This window comes from Elgaria multicarinata, chromosome 18, assembly GCF_023053635.1.
Source record: "Elgaria multicarinata webbii isolate HBS135686 ecotype San Diego chromosome 18, rElgMul1.1.pri, whole genome shotgun sequence".
NCBI lineage: Eukaryota > Metazoa > Chordata > Lepidosauria > Squamata > Anguidae > Elgaria > Elgaria multicarinata.
The window spans coordinates 17752945-17767575 of record NC_086188.1 but is presented as its reverse complement, the minus strand read 5'-3'; the positions used below and the strand labels follow the sequence as shown (position 1 = coordinate 17767575).

General features: G+C 47.1%; 1 protein-coding gene across 1 annotated transcript; it reads right to left on the bottom strand.

The window, feature by feature from the left end:
• Window positions 1–565: 565 nt before the first annotated feature.
• Window positions 566–6108, bottom strand: LOC134410849 (leukemia inhibitory factor-like). Its single transcript, XM_063144359.1, has 3 exons — window positions 6072–6108; window positions 3067–3221; window positions 566–1039 (listed from the first exon to the last, which is right to left on the bottom strand). Exons 1-3 carry the CDS (start codon window positions 6106–6108, stop codon window positions 566–568), a joined length of 666 nt encoding a protein of 221 aa, XP_063000429.1.
• Window positions 6109–14631: the final 8523 nt, after the last annotated feature.

Sequence of the window (14631 nt, the reverse complement as noted above, 5' to 3'; positions counted from 1 at the left end):
GTGGACCTGTGTCTGTCCAACAGCATGCAGCGGTGTCATGAGGCACGATCACTGGTTATTGAATCACCAGGGGGAAATAATAAGGCTGAGATTGAAAGCCATCTCCAACTGGCCTGGAGTAACCTCTAACCTGGATCATGTCCAGGCTGCCACACCGCTGCAACTCTGCCAACAACAGGCCTTTGAAGGTGCGTTCCACTGGCACAATTTGGGCGAGTTGTGCCGTGTGCACTTTCCTAACCCCCTTTTTTGGCTACCGGATAAGCTAGAAACAGGTCGGTCTGCTGGCTGCATCCCACCTGTTTCATTCCTTTCCACGGCGACGGCTCCAAACACAAAAGCGGTATCCTGTGTGACATGCAGCTTGGCTCGCTTGTTTGAGCCCTCACCTGGAGAGGGATCGCCTTTGCAGGCAGCTTTCTGCAGTGTGCCTGCATTTAGCTTCAATCCCAGATCCGGGTGTGTGGGGGGTGTCCCACAGCTCTTCTGTGCGGGGTGGGTGGGGGGAGGGCAGGGAATTGTGGTGGCAATGCAGCTCACAGCGACGTCTGGACGTCCTTTCCGGTCAGCCAGAAATTTGCGCCATGCCTCGCCCACTTCTCCTCCTCTTCCTTTTCCCTGCCTGCCTGTTGAAGGCCCTGGCCAAATTCCTGATGAAATTGGAGTAGCTTGAAAGCAACCGGCACCCATCAATTTTACGATAGAAGTCTGAAGTGTGTAGTGTTCTCCCTGGGGGAGTTACGCTGTCCGGCACGAGGCCCCGTATGCAGAGGGCGCACTGAACGTTGTAGAGAAGTCCTTTTACTGACAACGAAGCGTTTTCCATTTTCTTGAACAATGCAGGCTCTGTAGGCTGTCGCCGTTCTTGCTGTTGCATGAGGAGCCCCGCAAAGTAATCGTCCAGGTATATGAGCGTCTTGTGCAGATCTTGCAGCATTGAGCTTTCGGGGGCCCTGTTTATATTTCTGTTCGGAAACCAAGGCACGGGCGCCACGTTGCAAAATTGATGGGAAACGTCCAGCAAGTTCTCGTGAGTCAGCTAGATAGAAAATCAGAGAGGCGAAATGTAAAACCATTTGCAGACCCGAAAGGTCTTTTATTCCAAACAGAGACTGTCCTTAAATGTAGGGGCAAACCTCGAAAAGAGCAAGGAGAAAAGGGAAGTGAAAGGGGTGACTCTGCCGCTGACGTCACCGGGATCAGCCACAGCGGTGGGCAAACAGGAGGTGCAACAGGAAGTACATCACTGAAGAGCAACTTCCTGTTGTGGCGCGACATTATCCCCGCCTTCTGTGCCAATCCTGCTCAACTGTCCAGACAAGCAAGAATTCAGATCTGCTGACATGCGGCAAAGTGTCCCTAGATTGCATAAATGTGGACAGACATCGGCTTGAGGGATGAACTTCTTCTGAACCACGCTCATCCTTTCGGGGCCAAATGATTGGCTGGCCCTTGCGACAATCAAGAAGCAAGTCCCCTCCCACCTCTTGGAGCAATGCTTCAAAGGTGTGTAATTTATTTATTTATTTATTTATTGACAACATTTATATGCTCCTGCAGACCTGAAGAGATTCTGAACAATAAAAGATGAAATGGTAAAAGGACTAGAACACCATATTAAAATTATTCTTTTAAGGAGAGTGCCAATAAAACCCAGGGGTGTGCTCCACTCCGTTACAGATCCACGGATCCGAAGCGGAGTGAGCCGATCCAGAACTCTGAAGCCTGGTTCCGGAGCAGATCGGGGCGGGTTCCGGATTGGCTCGAAGCGGTTCGGAACAGTCCAAAGTGATTTGGACCATTCCAAAGTTCCGGAGACAAGTAAGTGGGGGCGGGGAGCTTACCTGGCTCCCCCGTCCGCTGCCGCCGTGGTCCGTGCAGCGACGGCGTCAGAGCCAGGTAAGCGGGGAAGGGGGGAGGGTGGCTTACCTGGCGCCTGCACCGCCGGTGCACTCTGTGCGGCACCAGCAGCTTCAACTGAGGCCCAGGCCTCAGGTCAGAAGCAGGCCGCATCCTGCTTCCGGCTTGAGGCCTGGGCCTCAGTAGAAGCCACCACTTGGACCTTGACAGAGCCAGGTAAGGGGGGGGGGGGGAGAAGAGGACTTACCTGACACCACTGAAGGCTAGATGGACTGCAGTTGGGCCATAGCTCCATGCAAAACAACTACAGAAGCATGCCTGTATATTCATTCTCTCTGGTTTCCAGTCAGTGTTTAATCAAATGAACACACAAGGCATTTGAACTATATATTTCTGTTATTACTTTTAAACAGGGCCGGTGCCAGACTATTTTGCGCCCTAGGCAGGTGAGCTGTTTTCACTCACCCACCCCCACCCCAACGTACCTGGGCGCGGGGTGCCAACTTGCCCACCCAGCCGAAGCAAAGCCAGGACACTGGGGTGGGCTTTGGAATGGTGCGCCGGCCAGAAGCCACTCTGGGAGAGTGACTTCCGGGCGCGCAGTTCCAAAGCCACCTGCCCGTCCCCCCACCCCAGCGTTCTGGCTTTGCTTCGGCTGCCCCACCCCACCCCAGCATCCTGGCTCCGCTTCGGCTGGGTGGGCGCCCAGCCGAAGCGAAGCCAGGATGCTCTGGCGGGCAGGCGGCTTTGGAACGGCGCACCCAGAAGCCGCCCTCTCAGAGCCGCTGTGGGAGAGCGGCTTCCGGGTGCGGCATTCGGCATCCCCCTTACCTTGGCGCTCTAGGCGGCCGCCTGAGTGGCTTCTATGGTAGCACCGTCCCTGCTTTTAAAGACAGAAATGTTTTGTACTTCAACTCCCATCAGCCGAAGCCAACATAGTCAATGGTTAGGAATGTTGGGGGATTTACTGATTGATTGCATCGCTATAACCGCCTAATAGCCAAAGCTCCCTGGGCAGTTTGCAACCATTAAAACCATATAAAATACAACACAATCAAACATCACATAAAACTTTTTAAAAGTTTAAAACCAAGTCGGGTAAAACAACAGCATTAAATTATTGTAGTCCAAAGCAGAGCCTCGGAACACACACACACACACCAGTTACATCCCACCGTACAATAGAGGGAAATGCAGTTTACTTACATAGGAGTTGTACAGATCCTGAGTATCTTGACTCATCATTATGATCTTCAACTTTGTTTTGTTTAGGGGATCAGATCCTTTGGAGCACTTTTGGCAGACGTTGGGATTGGAATCCACCAGTGTCATGGACAGGAGAATGAGTAGAGGCACCAGGGCTGGAGAGGAAGGAACATAATGAGAAACAGGTCAATGAAGGATGGCCGACTTGGAAGCCCGGAAGCAGGAGGAATCACCCACTTACAAATGGCAATGCCTTCTGGGTATAATGAATGGGAAAGAGTGTTGTCTGTCCTGGGCAGTTGATGTCAGTGAGAGTAGACAATGGGGATTGATTGGCACTTACAATGGGTTAAGAACCAGCCGAAAGTTAAGATCTTCCTGGACTTTTCGATTTCATCCTATTTTTATCCTATGTAAACTGCCCCATGACCCTCAGCTATGGGGCAGTATACAAATGTAATAATAATAATAATAATAATAATAATAATAATAATAATAATAGCAACAACAACAACAATAATAATAATAATAATAGAAGAGAATGAAGCCCAGGTGCTCATGACAGCCTGCGAACCTTATGAGCACGTGCACCATGGACAGCAATGCTTCGATCTGTCCTAGCACCTTTACAAGAACATAAGAACCCAAAAAACCTACTCTGAGCTATGAGACTTCAGGTGGGGATGATGTGGGATGGACTCCCCACACTTGCTGAGTGTCATATAAAACAGGGGCTGAGTTTTCTCGACTCCTGGATTTGGAGAACACTCGCCTATAAAGCCAGGCAAGTACCCTGAGGAAGGACCCATCGATTCCCACACATAAGAACATCAGAAGTGCCCTGAGGCTGGATCAGACCAAGAGTCCATCTAGTCCAGCACTCTGTTCACACAGTGGCCAACCAGCCATCGGCCAGGGATGAACAAGCAGGGATCAGTTGCCTGGGGAGGTGGTGGGCTCTCCCACACTAGAGGCCTTCAAGAGGCAGCTGGACAGCCATCTGTCAGGGATGCTTTAGGGTGGATTCCTGCATTGAGCAGGGCGTTGGACTCGATGGGGTTGAAGGCCCCTTCCAACTCTGCTATTCTATGATTCTATGATTCTATGAAGCAGGACATGGTGCCACAGCACCCTCCCACCCATGTTCCCCAGCAACTGGAGCACACAGGCTTACTGCCTCAAATACTGGAGGTAGCACACAACCATCAGGGCTAGCAGCCATGGATGGCCTTCTCCTCCAGGAATTTATCCAACCCCCTTTTAAAGCCATGCAAATTGGTCGCTATCACTACATCTTTCCCCCCTTCACACTACAGATTCCCACAGTTTCACATGCAGATCCAAGGAGGGGTGAACTACCCATATTATTCAAATAAAGAGGCCCTTAGTTTAACCCAAGTTCTGGTGTCTTTATTCTATGCTTCCTTCTCCACTTGTAACATAGGGCTCATCTCCACCAAGCAGGATATTCCACTATGAAAGCGGTATATTAGGGTGACCATATTTTGGAAACCAAAATGGAGGACAACATGGTCGCCCCCAAGGGGGCGTGTCCAGTACCAAGGGGGTGTGCCCACCCAACATAGCCTTGGTCACATGTCTGATTTTACAGCACACATTTAAGACAAATCTGTTCTACAGAACATCTTAATGTTAAAATCAATGAAATAAAGAACAAGTGAGAGATTCAATGTATCTGAAATTAACTTCACTCACTCCTACTTTTGTAGCTTTTGCTGAACTTTGAAGCTTTTGCTATACTCTGTGTGTTACATTCTCCCTTTCCCTCAAATATCTTTTCTGACTGTATCTTCACTCATTGCAAGCTGCTGTTGTTGTTAACAGGATTTGCTACTGCCCCCAGATCTGTTTCAAATTTGGTATGGCTAAAGCTCTACCTAAAAGCTTTCATGGTGCCAACTTTCAGCTCTTTATCTTTAAAAATGACAGTTTTAAAAATAATAATTTTAAAACCTCATTTTTAAAAAAAAATCCTAAAAAATCAATGGATGAACAAATCTGTTTCAAATTTGGTGTGGCTAAAGCTCTACCCATATCCTATCATGGTACAAAGTTTCATCTCTTTAACTTTAAAAATGACAATTTTAAAAATAATAATTTTAAAACCTCAATTTTTAAAAAATTCCTAAAAAATCAGTGGATGAACGGATCTGTTTCAAATTGGGTATGACTAAAGCCCTTCCTAAGAGCTACCATTGTGCCAAGTTTCATGTCTTTATCTTAAAAAATGACGGAGTTATAAGCATTTTTGTTAATTCCCATTAGAGCTGCTCTTTGAAAAAAATCTGGATTTCCCTCCCCCTCCCGGATTTGCCATCAAAACCCCAGGCAAATCTGGTCATATGGTCACCCTAGGTATATAAAAGGCAGAGGCCACACTACTGCTTTATAGTGGTAGTGAAGTGCACTCACAACTGTTGGGGCCCATTGACACATCTACTCCAAGCAGGATATAACATCATGAAAGCGGTTTATGGAATGTGTCATGGCCCCCCAACAGTTGTCCGTGCACTTCAATACCACCATAAAGCTCCTGCCTTTTATTTACCGCTTTCATACCACTTTCATAGTGGAATATCCTGCTTGATGTAGATGAGCCCATAAGAACCCAAAAACCAGACCAACGATGCCTCCAGCTCAGCCTTTTCTCAACCACAGAGAGCATCTAGATGTCAGAAGGCAACAGTGATGGCTTCCTATTTATTCTGCTGCCAGTATCTTTTATACAGCCATTGTACATCAGGGTACCAATATGCAAGACAGACACTGTGGAAACAACGTCCTGATACCTCCAGCCTCTTCTCTCTCTCTCTCTCTCTCTCTCTCTCTCCCCCATCTTCTGATCTTCTCACCCACAAGCAGCAGGTGAAGCAAAACAGCACGAAGGAGAAGGAGTTGTTGTTGTTTTGAAAAGAAAAGAAAAGAGAGCGAACGTCACACCAGAGACCCAAGAACAGGGAAGGAGGATGGGATCCCGCGCTTACCAAGCTGAACGCCAAGCCCTTGAGACTTCTGCCCCATGCTCAGATCCGTGCCACCGCTTCCTCTGCACTTGGTGGAATGAAGAAGGAAATTGCCTCTGGCCCCCTTTTCTTTCCAGCATGACACTGAGCTCCACTCAACTTATAGGGTGCGGCCCCACGTGGCAGAAAGCGAAAAGGAGAAGCACCCTGTGGTCACCCACAGGAAACGCATCCTGCCCCCATTCTTCGAATTACGTTCCTCAAGGTCGTGGGCCCTGTGAAGCTGCTCATGGGTGATGTAGCCAGGAGGTTTTCCCGTTCCCATGGAAGAAGGGACCCACCTACTGGGGGGGGGGGTCTAAAAACAGGGTGATCAAAGGAATTGCGCTGGCTGCCAATATATGTCCAGAGGGAATTCAAGATGTTGGTAAAGATGTTTAAAGCCCTAAAGGGCTTTGGACCTCAATACTTGAGGGAGCGCCTCTCCCTAGATCTGCCTGCCCGATATGCGCTATGGTGGGATGTGAGAGAGGGCTTTCTTTGTGGTGGCCCCAGGCTGTGGAATGCCCTCCCCCTGGAGGCCCGACAGGTGCCGGCCCTGGTTTCATTTCAGCACCAAGTTAAGACACAGCTTTTTAACAAAGACTTTGATGGCTAAATTCACCAAGCCTGCACATAGTTTCAAATTGTTTTAATTGGTTTTGCTGGGTTTTTTTTTTAATTCTGCACTGGTTTTAGCTTATGAATGGTTTGATTTGCTTTTAGCTGTGTACATTTATGGTTTTATTAGGGTGACCCTATGAAAAGGAGGACAGGGCTCCTGTATCTTTAACAGTTGCATAGAAAAGGGAATTTCTGCAGGTTGTCATTTGTATATATGGAGAACCTGGTGAAATTCCCTCTTCATCACAACAGTTAAAGCTGCAGGAGCTAGACTAGAGTGACCAGATTTAAAAGAAGGCAGGACACCTGCAGCTTTAAATGCTGTGATGAAGAGGAAATTTCACCAGGTTCTCTATAGATATACAAATGACACCTGCTGAAATTTCCCTTTCAATACAGCTGTTAAAGATACAGGAGCCCGGTCCTCCTTTTCATATGGTCTCCCTACTTTTATAGTGTTTGTATAGTTTATTCAAACTAGAGATCCTCCTGATAATAAATAAACAGCCATTGAGATCCTCGTGATAATAAATAAACAGCCATTGCCCTGGGATTAAGTCAAAAGGTTTCTCTCTTTGGTAGGGGGCAGAGATCTCCCTCCCCCCCGCGCCCCAATTCAGAGCCATATATTCAATCCCAGCATTCAGTTAGGACATCATTTTCCTTGCCCCATGGTTTGCAGAGTACAATTCTCAGATGTCCTTCAAGGTTCCTCATTCGCATCTCTGGGCATGTCAACTTTGGACTCACAGCCTTTTGAATGCTGGTTATGGATAGGCTAGCTGCATCATTTCAAAAGCCCTTGGCTGCTTTGAGATCTTATTGCTTATGCGTGGGCTATATTTTCAGTGTTAGCTCCAGGTTTTGGAGGGCCCTTCGGTAGGGTGACCCTATAAAAAGGAGGACAGGGCTCCTGTATCTTTAACAGTTGCATAGAAAAGGGAATTTCTGCAGGTTTCATTTGTATATATGGAGAACCTGGTGAAATTCCCTCTTCATCACAACAGTTAAAGCTGTGGGTGCCCTGCCCTCTTTTAAATCTTTCTTAATTGCAATTCCATCGGAGTGGTTTACGCAATCGCCTGCCCCTGCAATAAATTATACATCAGGAAGACATCCAGAGCTCTGAAAACCAGGATAGGAGAGCATTTGTACAATCCCAGGCATGAAAAAACAGGAGCTTCTCTCAGAAAACATTACACAGATAACAGGCATCCACCAAATTCCATGTGGTTTGGGGCTATTGAAAAAGTAAGAGGGAAAGACGCCACACTATGTAGAAGAGAGTTGTTTCTGGATCCTTACTTTAAAATCAATGGCATCTGAAGGACTGAATGATTTCTTAGAGTGGAGCGGTTATAAACCATCAGCCCAAAGTGGTGAACTGTTCAGATGAGAGAAGTCCTTACAGAATCACTAAGGCTGCGGTGTGTTTGAGATTTGAGGGCAGTTATAAATCAGTAACGATTAGGGTCAGGTGATGCAGACAGTTATTCTAGAGAAGCTATAGTCTTGCACAAGACAAACAGTTTTATTTATTTATTTATTTATTTATTACATTTTTATACTGCCCAATAGCCGAAGCTCTCTGGGCGGTTCACAAAAATTAAAACCATCATAAAACAACCAACAGGTTAAAAGCACAAATACAAAATACAGTATAAAAAGCACAACCAGGATAAAACCACATAGCAAAAATTGATATAAGAGTAAAATACAGAGTTAGAACAGTAACATTTAAATTTAAGTTAAAATTCAGTGTTAAAATACTGAGAGAATAAAAAGGTCTTCAGCTGGCGACGAAAGGAGTACAGTGTAGGCGCCAGGCGGACCTCTCTGGGGAGCTCATTCCACAACCAGGGTGCCACAGCGGAGAAAGCCCTCCTACATTATTCTGAGACTCACTTTGGAAGTGGGATTTTGTCATTTGGTCTTAAGTGGACTGGACGGTAAAGGTGACTCCACACAGAGTTTTTTCTCTTAAAAAGTGACTGTGGGGCGTGAAGATTTGTAGGCACTGATGTGAGCACAATTCCGGTAAAAGCTATGTTATAAAAACTACCATTTCAATGGTCATAGTAAGAGAGAATAGAAATGCCATCAAGATGTTCTGTATGCTTAGGGCTTGTCCATGTTGTTTGATATATGCTATGTTGTAAAATTTAAGGTATACTTTTGATAACAGATTAAATAGATTATTTCAATCTATTTTAGCTTCTGAAGAACGGTTCTTAGTAATCTGAAACGTTGAGCGCATCCTTGATAATTTGTCAAGAAAAGTTTTTTTTAAAAAACTATATTAAAGCCATTTTTACTTTTGACACCAGCACCAAAGCCTCGCCTCTTTTTTCTTGCCCAGCTTTTGTGGTGCTTCTGCCTTTCACCTCTCCCCACTCTACTATAGCTCCTGCATTTTAACTGTGGTGATGAAGAGGGAATTTCGCCAGGTTCCCCATATATACAAATGACACCTGCTGAAATTCCCTATTCTATGCAACTGCTAAAGATACAGGACCCCGGTCCTCCTTTTCATATGATCACCCTACCCTTGGGCAAACTTTCCTGAATGGGTCCCCTCCCTTCTCACAGCCATGGACGCCAGCCCCCATTGCTCCTCCTCCTCCTCCTCCTCCTCCTCCTCATCATCATCATGGCCACCACATGCTTGCTTGACAACTTCTTTTGCCATTTCCTCCAGCGTATTTGAGGGTGCAGGTAGGTGTTACAGAGCCATGTGCAATCCTTCTTCCACGTCCTTCCCCTCCACCTCCTCCTCTTCAGCATCTCACCACTTTGTAAATCACAAGACAGGAGCCCTTGCAAATGGCATCTCTTTTCCAGGTTGCTATCTGACAAGTGTAGGTTCCGTCTTTGCAGAGTTTCAGAATCTCACACTGATTTTTTTTTAAGTTTCAGGTGAGCAGAGTCCAGGGCACTAAGGTGAGAAGCGTGTCAAGTAGGATCTCCATCCATTTGTGGTCTGTTTCCACTGTGACGTGACAGCCAGCTACGCAATTTTGAAACTTATGACACCCTTGACACAATGGCAAACGTTTCCTCCTCTCTCTGGACGTAGTTTTGCTGAGTTGGCAAAGTCTTCCTTCCACAAAGCTGCTGCTTGGAAGGCAATTGCTTTATTCTTTCTTGTCCCTCTTAGCCAGGGTTGAAGGTTTTGAAATACAGTATCTCAACCAGGAGGGCAACCAGGATGATCAAGGGTCTAGAAACAAAGCCCTATGAAGAGAGACTGAAAGAACTAGGCATGTTTAGCCTGGAGAAGAGAAGATTGAGGGGAGACATGCAAGCACTCTTCAAATACTTGAAAGGTTGTCACACAGAGGAGGGCCAGGATCTCTTCTCGATCCTCCCAGAGTGCAGGACACGGAATAACGGGCTCAAGTTAAAGGAAGCCAGATTCTACAAGCTTCATAACACCAGGGTTATACTGTGCAATCACTGCAAATTGCGAGCGTTTTCGGGGCGCCCTCAAGTGGCTTCGGGGCGCCTTCAGAACGCTGTGTAGACTGCCCCCAGGCTTCCAGGAACAGAGTGAGATGCATATCTCTATGCAAATGTAGGCAATTTATTCTGAGCTGAATTGCCTGGAGAATTAAAGCTTACCTGCATACTCTGAGGCATGAGTCCCAGGTGTTATGTGGACATCTACCATAAACCTTTCTATGATTCTAGGTTAAATGTACTCCCCTTGGCAGACTGTACGGGGCACCTCCAGGGTATCCCCAAGGAAGCCAGAAACTTTTTTATTTTAGAAGACGTCACTCATTTTATTTTAGAATGCAAAGTGTGTTCAGCCATTAGGAAAATTTATATCTTTCCTTTGCTAGTTCGGATGAAGGGAAGATCATCCCTCGAAAACTGTGTTTTTTATTGAATGATTTTAACAAATGTGTAACTTTTAGAACTGCTAAATTTCTTGTGCTGGCCCTGCTCTTACGCACAAAGGCCAAGGGAACGAACGAATGAATGTAACGCATCTGTGTGAAACTATAATGGCTGGTTGCTAATTCCAATAAACTTGACTTGGATTTGGTATTTGCGGAAATATTGGGCCCACCCAGGGCCGGCGCCCGACTGTTTTGTGCCCCAGGCAAGGCAAGCTACTTGCGCACGCACACACACACACACACACACCCAAAAAATGCCAACTTCCATTCAGCTGTTCAAGAAGAGTTTCTGAACTATTATATTTTCCTTTTATTATGTTTTTTCTTAAAACAGCTAATTTGTATAAAACTGTGACCCTTAAAGGGCAGTACTGCGCACCTCTGAGGTTTGCACCCTGGGCGGCCTAATGGTAGTGCCGCCCCTGGCCCCGCCCCTTTTTCCCTTGCCCCGCCCACCAGTGGAATTCAGCCCTTCTCAGAAATGGAATTCATCCCTTGGACTGAAAGAAGGTTCTGCAGCCCTAACCTTGTCCGAACCCCTGCTCTAGGCAGGCTCTCGCAATGCGGGACGTAACTATAGCCAGGGCACCTCCCTTCCTGTGTACCAATCTGGATAGGGCCTTTTAAAAAACATCCTTCTGTTCAAAGAGGAGCGCTGAGTGGCTGCCCCAAGGGAGCCAGAATTGGAACCCTTTCCCACCTCACCTTGGTTTGAAAATAAGGAGAGACTTCTGTGCTTCTGGCATCTTTAAGGCATCACACCTAATTCCACATGGCGAAACCCTCTACTCTACTCACCGTAACCTGGATTTACTGTGCCATTTAATGATGGGGGAGTTGTGGAATTTATCAAAATTTTAAAAACGTTTCAAATCCGACACCCACTGCTTATTTTACAAAAGTAAAATGCCATCCTTTGTCGAATCGCTGCGAGAAAGGAGAATTATTCTCTGTCTCAGAAGTGGGTGTGTTTGGGCACTGGGGAAATTTGGTCGGTTCTCAGCTGGGTAGACATACTTTGTCCTGCCCGGCACATTCCTTGGAAGAAGATAAGGGAACGAAGAGTTGACTTTCACTCCGGAACTCAGGCTTAAAATAGGATGTGGCTAGCTATTATGGAGTGTGTGGTTTCTTAACCTTATTGTCTCTGCTAGACGTCACTGCAGCCTCATGGCTCGAGGAAAAAGCAGTGGAAAGGGAAAGGACGATGTGAGTCTGCAGACTTCACAATAACTCATGGAGAAAAATGCAAATTTCTGCATGAAAATGGCAATAAGCCAAAAAAATTAGCATGGTGCTCCCCTTTTGTCAATGTGCATCCCTCTAAGAGAAAACCATTATAAATCAGTCCATGGGTACTCAATGCTGCATAAAATAATAGCTATATATGCACTGTGAAGTCAAAGACATTCCAAGACACCTTGGGCCGGGAGAATGAAAATCCCGCGTATATATATATATTGCACAATGTTATGCATATTGATTTGGAATTGGATTGATGTCAGTCACGTTCTGTTAAACCTTCCCATGGAGATATGTGTGTATGTGTATATTCATAACAGCAACACTCATAAACACTTCCAAGTGTTAAAAGTGACTTACATGCATTCTATAGTTGTAATCCTTACAACAACCTTGTAAGGTAGGTCAGCTAATAAATATTATCCAGCATATTGAGAGCCAGTGTGGTATAGCGGCTAAAGTGTTGGACTGGGAGTCGGGAGATCTGGGTTCTAGTCCCCACTCGGCCATGGAAAGCCACTGGGTGACTTTGGGCCAGTCACACACTCTCAGCCCAACCCACCTCACAGGGTTGTTGTTGGGAGGATAACATGGAGAAGAGGAGAAGAGGAGGAACCGCCTTGGGTTCCTTGGAGGAAAAAAGGTGGGATATAAATGCAATAATAAAATAAATATTGATTTGTAGACTGAAAGAGAGCGGCATGGCTAAGACCACCTAGTGACTTCAGGTCAGAGGTGAGATTTAAACTGGGGACTTCACCACTCCCTCCCCGGACCCATCCAGTCAAAACCACCCCCTCGGCGAGTTGAAATAAGCCACGATGGGCAAAGGTCAAGAAGATACGTGGTGAGTCGAGCTGCTGCAAGTCTCTTGTGCACGTTCTCGGAAGCTGACAGTGATCCCCCAAAACTGGGCTGGATGGATGCCTCCTTTGGACCTGTTACGGTAGCAGCAATGCTATGACCGTTATGCAGGTGAGCGATCTTGTCCTCCAAACGCATCGCCTCCAATTGCAGCATCACATTTTTGGGGGATAGCTGTTAATGCTCCCTGTACCACCTTGAAAGGTTCCGTTGGACAGCTACTCAAGGACACAGTGGGGGCACAGCGGAGGTGCAATTATGTGGTCTGATGCACGCTCGGTTGGCCTCATGTTCTGACACCACCAGTGCTCTAGGCATCATCTAACCTGTTTCATCATTTGGAGTTCTCCGGAGAACCCAGGAGCAACCTGGGCTCTCTTTGGACTCCAGCTGTAAGTCAAAACCCCTTGCTGATCTACTGCAAATCACCCAGCGAGCTCCCATGGATGGATGGATGGATGGATTCGATTTGCACCTGCCTTTCTTCCAAGAAAAATGGCACCTGGGTCACCTTGTATCCCTCCTGCAGAGTTCTGTTGGATTCTGACTGAAACCCACAGCAGACTCACCGCCCCACTGACACTGGAGCCATCAGCCTCCACTAAATAGTGAGCATCCTAGAGAGGGGATTAATGTGGCTACGCTGCAACATTTTGTTGTCGCACCCACTTATATGAATGGATGGCAATGAAATCATGTTGAGAGGACAAGGAATGCGGTGCGCATCCCCCCAGCAGCTCCCCCCTCCGGTAAAGGAGAAGGTCCTCTATGACTTATTGGATGAGTTGGACGGAATCTAAAACGATACATTGAAGCCTGACTCCCCCGCCTGCTAGAACCGGAGGAATTCCTTTGTGCATCACGGCCACGAGTGAATGCACACGGCCAGCTCAGCGGAGATAACAGCGGGAAGCGAAATGCGAAATCCGGTAGCTATGGGTGGGCCCTTCGCCCAGGTCACCGAAGATTCCCCCACGATGCAGTCACATCCTGTCCTCTTGAGCTGCGAGGACAGAAACACGTCCGAGGGGGAAGGACTGAAGGAGCGTCAGCCAGAGTGAGAGAGCATTTTCCGAGTGACAGCTGGCCCAATGACATGCAAAACGGTTTATCAGCTTCTCCGGGGGGTGGGGGTGGGTGGGCAGGGAACTCCTCTGGAAAGAGCAAAGCCTTCGCTGGAACTATGCAACGTCGGTTGCTGTCGTAATTTTCCTTGAACCCTCTATTTCTTTCCATAGGCGTGCGCGACACATTTCATTAGCGTATGCACCCATAGGCAAATATTTATTGAATACTCTGTAATAAAGGACATTGTTTTTATTCATTCATTTATTAAACACTGTAGACACTGATGCCCTACTCCGGAAGGCCCTTGCAGGTGGGGGGGGGGGGGAGGGAATGAGATCTTTCTCAAGCCCCAGCATTGGTGGGATTGTGTGGTGACATTGGCCAGAGGAGGGGCTTATGAGGTGATATCAGCATTCGGGGGCCCTCCTCCTGGTCTCTTTGAAGCGCAGCTCCTGGCAAAGTGGCTCCCTGCAAAGCGATTCTTTTTTGCTCCTGCTGCCAGGAGCAATGGCGCTCTCTTGGAGGTAGCAGTTCTTTGCCATGGTGGTGGAGGAGCTGCCAGAGGACAGCCGGAGGACTGTTCCTGCTGTGTCTGTGTGTCCCCCTGAATCCCCACTCAATGCCCCCCTCTCAATTTGGCACTTATTACTTGAGACATTAGGGTGTGCCTGGGCACACCCGGCACACCCCTTGAGCACGCCTATCTTTCATCAACCTACCGGAGCAAGACATTGGTCCATTCCTGCCTCTATACAAACAACCTCACCAGCTCGAGTTCACCTTGAAGTAGCCTGATACAGAGAAAGAAGCAGGTAAACAAACAAACAAACAAACAGCTT

Bases quoted from the DNA above. Each gene is read 5' to 3' on its own strand.
- LOC134410849 (XM_063144359.1), bottom strand. From the start codon at position 6,108: ATGGGGCAGAAGTCTCAAGGGCTTGGCGTTCAGCTTG. The intron at 3,222-6,071 runs GTAAGCGCGGGA...CTTCCTCTCCAG, and splicing joins AGGGCTTGGCGTTCAGCTTG to CCCTGGTGCCTCTACTCATT. The intron at 1,040-3,066 runs GTAAGTAAACTG...TTTTCTATCTAG, and splicing joins AGGATCTGTACAACTCCTAT to CTGACTCACGAGAACTTGCT.